Source organism: Gouania willdenowi, chromosome 22 (genome assembly GCF_900634775.1).
Source record: "Gouania willdenowi chromosome 22, fGouWil2.1, whole genome shotgun sequence".
NCBI lineage: Eukaryota > Metazoa > Chordata > Actinopteri > Blenniiformes > Gobiesocidae > Gouania > Gouania willdenowi.
Window position 1 is genome coordinate 228,764 of NC_041065.1, and position 3,798 is coordinate 232,561.

The window sequence follows — 3,798 nt, forward strand, 5'->3', positions numbered from 1 at the left end:
GTAGAGTTGTCATTTATGACCAAATGAGTATGTGTTTAAAGGTTGGATGTACAAAGAGATGTACATACTCTATAAGAGAACACACCCAGGGATGCCCGAGGGGGGGAGGATGAGCATCCCAACCGGACAATGGTTTACGAGTGCAGTCTGCATATGCGGCAAGGTCTGCAAGAACTAGAGAGGTCTGAAGATCCACCAGACTTGGATGGCCGGCCTCGAGAGGAAACAAGTGAAGCAACGCTCAGGAACAGCAGCTGATGCAACAGTCTTTGTAGTGCCTGCTGCAGAACTTGCTCAGACGGAGGAGGAGCCAGGTCCGGAGTCTCCTCACAGTACCCGGAACCTCCAAGCAACACAAATCCCTCCACCAAGCAGGAAATTTGAACATCGCTGGGTGAAATGGCCTGTCGCTAACAGCAAGGAGTGGACCAAGTTGGATGAGGATGTGGACAAAACCCTGGATTGCATTTCGAAGGGTGACGCTGATCAGAAACTCCAAACCATGTGCTCCCTCATAATGTGCATAGGAGCTGAGCGTTTTGGAGTGGAACAGAAGCAAGGGGTTAGAAACCCAGCAAAACTCAATCGGCGGGAAGCCAAGATCAGCCAGTTAAGGCAAGAACTCAAATCCTTGAGACGCCAGTTTAAGGCAGCCTAGGAAGAGGAGAGACCAGCTCTGTCGGAGCTCACTAACATTGTAAGGAAGAAGCTCATCACGTTGAGGAGGGCCAAAGGGCACAGAAGGAGGGGAAAGGAAGGGGCTTTGAAATGAAGTGCCTTCATTGGCAACCCCTTCCTCTTCACTAAGAGGCTACTGGGCCAGAAGCGAAGTGGCCACCTCGCTTGCCCGAAAGAAGAGATCATCTCAATGCCGCCTTCAGTGACACTACAAGAGACCAAGAGCTTGGCCGTTCTGAGGCACTGGTGACACCTTCAGAACCAGTATCCCAATTCAACAGCAATGAGCCCACACTGGCAGAGGTTAAGGGAGTTGTGAAAACTGCAAGATCTAGTTCTGTTCCAGGCCCAAGTGGTGTACCCTACAAGGTCTACAAGCAGTGTCCACGGCTCCTCAAGCGTTTGTGGAAGATCTTGAAGGTGATATGGTGGAGAGGGAAAGTTGCCACGCAGTGGAGACAAGCCGAAGGCGTCTGGATCCCGAAGAAAGAAAACTCCAGCTACATCGAGCAGTTTTGAATAATCTCGCTGCTCAGCGTGTAAAGCAAATTTTTCTTTAAGATAGTGTCCCAACGACTAACTGAGTTCCTCTTGAAGAATGCCTACATAGACACCTCTGTCTAGCAGGGGGGGGGGGGTGGTCCTGGAGTGCCTGGGTGCCTGGAGCATACAGGAGTGGTGATGCAGTTGATCCGAGAGGCAAGGGAAAACAAAAGAGAATTGGCAACTCTCTGGCTTGACTTATCCAACTCCTACGGATCTATCCCGCATAAACTTGTTGAAACAGCATTGACAAGACACCACGTTCCTGGGAAGATCTGCAACCTCATTATGGACTATTACAACAATTTCAGCGCAAGAGTCTCCTCAAGCCAAGTAACATGTGCCTGGCACTGCCTGGGGAAGGGAAAAATCACCGGCTGTACAATCTCGGTGTCACTCTTCTCCTTGGCCGTGACCATGATTGTCAAGTCTGCGAAGGTTGAATGCAGAGGGCCAAAATCAAGATCTGGGACCCGGCAGCCCCCCATTAGAGCCTTTATGGATGACTTGACAGTAATGACCACATCTGTGCCTGGGTGCAGGTGGCTCCATCACATGGGCAAAAATGAGCTTCAAGCCAGCTAAGTCCAGGTCTCTAGTCTTGAAAAAAGGTTAAGTGCCCGACCATTTCCGCTTCTCAGTTGGAGGGACAAAGATTCCAATGGTGACCGAAAGACCTGTCAAGAGCCTGGGCAAAATCTTTGACAGCTCTCTGAAGGATGCAGCGGTTTTACAGCAGACAAAGTGCGACCTGACTTCTTGGCTCACAGCCATCGATAAATCTGGTTTCCCAGGAAAGTTTAAGTGCCAAGTGACAAGGTGGGAGCATGCATAATCTCGCAAATTCACCTGGGCAGAGCTCTGGAGAGCTGAACCTCTGCGAACAAGATTCCTCATCCAGACTGTATACGACGTCCGCCCAAGCCCGGCCAATCTGCACACCTGGGGCCTCGCTGACACTCCGGAGTGCAAATTGTGCCAGAGGAGGGGCACCTTGGAGCACATCCTGAGCTGTTGTCCAAAGGCTCTAGGGGAGGTACAGTATCGCTGGTGCCATGACCAAGTTTTAAAATCCCTGGCTGATTCCATCTGCGTAACGATACAAAACAGCAAGTCCCAGGTCGCCCTGAAGCAATCAATCACCTTCATTAGAGCAGGACAGAAAGCAAACCACCAGCCGAGCTCCTCAGGAGGGCTCCTCGTCACTGCTCGTGACTGGCAGCTCCAAGTTGACCTGGGAAGGAAACTCAAGTTCCCAGCAACTTCAATCCACCCAGACATGGCGCTAACATCTGATTCAACCAAGCAAGTGCTGCTACTGGAGCTGACGGTCACCTAGGAGGACCGGATTGATGAAGCCAATGAGTGAAAGAGGACCAGATACTGTGAGCTCACCACAGAGTGCCGGAGCAATGGCTGGAGAGCCCGTTGTGAACCAGTCACAATCAGGTGCAGGGGTTTTGCAGGTCACTCACTACAGCGCGTGTTCAAACTCCTAGACATTAGAGGACAGCAGGTGAGAAAAGACATCAAGAACATCCTTGAGGCCACAGAAAAGGCCTCCAGGTGGCTGTGGATCCGTAGGGGGATCTGTGGTACACCACTTGGACACAGACTTGGGTCTGATCACCCACTCTTTACACTCTTTAGTAATGCATTCAATAATTAACTTGTAAAACTGAGCACCTGTCAGTCAATGGTACAGGGAACTTTAACAGAAATCAAATGTTTAACTTACAATTTATCTTAGATCATTTAAATATTTGACTCATTAAACACCAGTACATTGGATGGACTGACCTTGAATTGTTAACATATGACTTTTATTGTGACACATTTAGACAGAACACATAAAACAAAGCAACACAGTTAAACAATACTACAAGTTCTTAGAGTGTCACTTTTTTAACAAAAAGTAAACATTCACCTGCTCTTAGAGTACCTTCTTACCTCAGGTCTTTTTCTCTTTTTTTTTAAATGTGTGTGTTTACGACACGTTGGGCGGAGCCAACGACCTGATTTAGGAGCTCTCTTCAATCCCAGGAAGTCAACATGGAAACTTTTCCACACAGTCTGTGTTGTTGCAGCCCATTTATGTATTTATCAATATATTCATTTATTTATATGTATCAAAGTATTGCAAAAATAGTGTTTTACACATAATTCTACAGATATATGAAGATCAGCATAAGTTAAAAGTTGACAGGTAGGAGATGTTCTGTTCCTGGTCTGGTTTACAGTTTTTATAGATATCTTCCACACTAAAATTAATAGTCGTACACTATTAGTAAAACCTTACACTGAAGAAGTAAAACATCAGCCCATATTTGTACAACTATAAACACATTGTTAACCTCACACTTGTTGCTAAACTCTACACAGTGATTTGTAAAACATTAAACACACTTAACATACATTACACACATAAATCTATCATGAAGTCACTTCCTTAAATACCAAAGCACTGACTGTCACATGACCACACCGTCCAACCAATTGGTTTGTTTAATTGTAGACACACTAATCAGGTGTGTAAGCCCTATAAAAAGCAGCAGGTGAGTTCATCGTCTTCAAACA

General features: G+C 46.9%; 1 protein-coding gene across 1 annotated transcript; it reads left to right on the top strand.

Annotated features, from left to right (window-relative positions):
• The first annotated feature begins 301 nt into the window (after positions 1-301).
• LOC114456238 (uncharacterized) lies at positions 302-2,890 on the top strand. The gene is given in 3 exon segments (XM_074783793.1): positions 302-860; positions 863-1,769; positions 1,771-2,890. Coding segments are annotated over 3 exon segments (2,385 nt in total). The 5' UTR covers positions 302-502.
• The last annotated feature ends 908 nt before the right edge of the window (positions 2,891-3,798 follow it).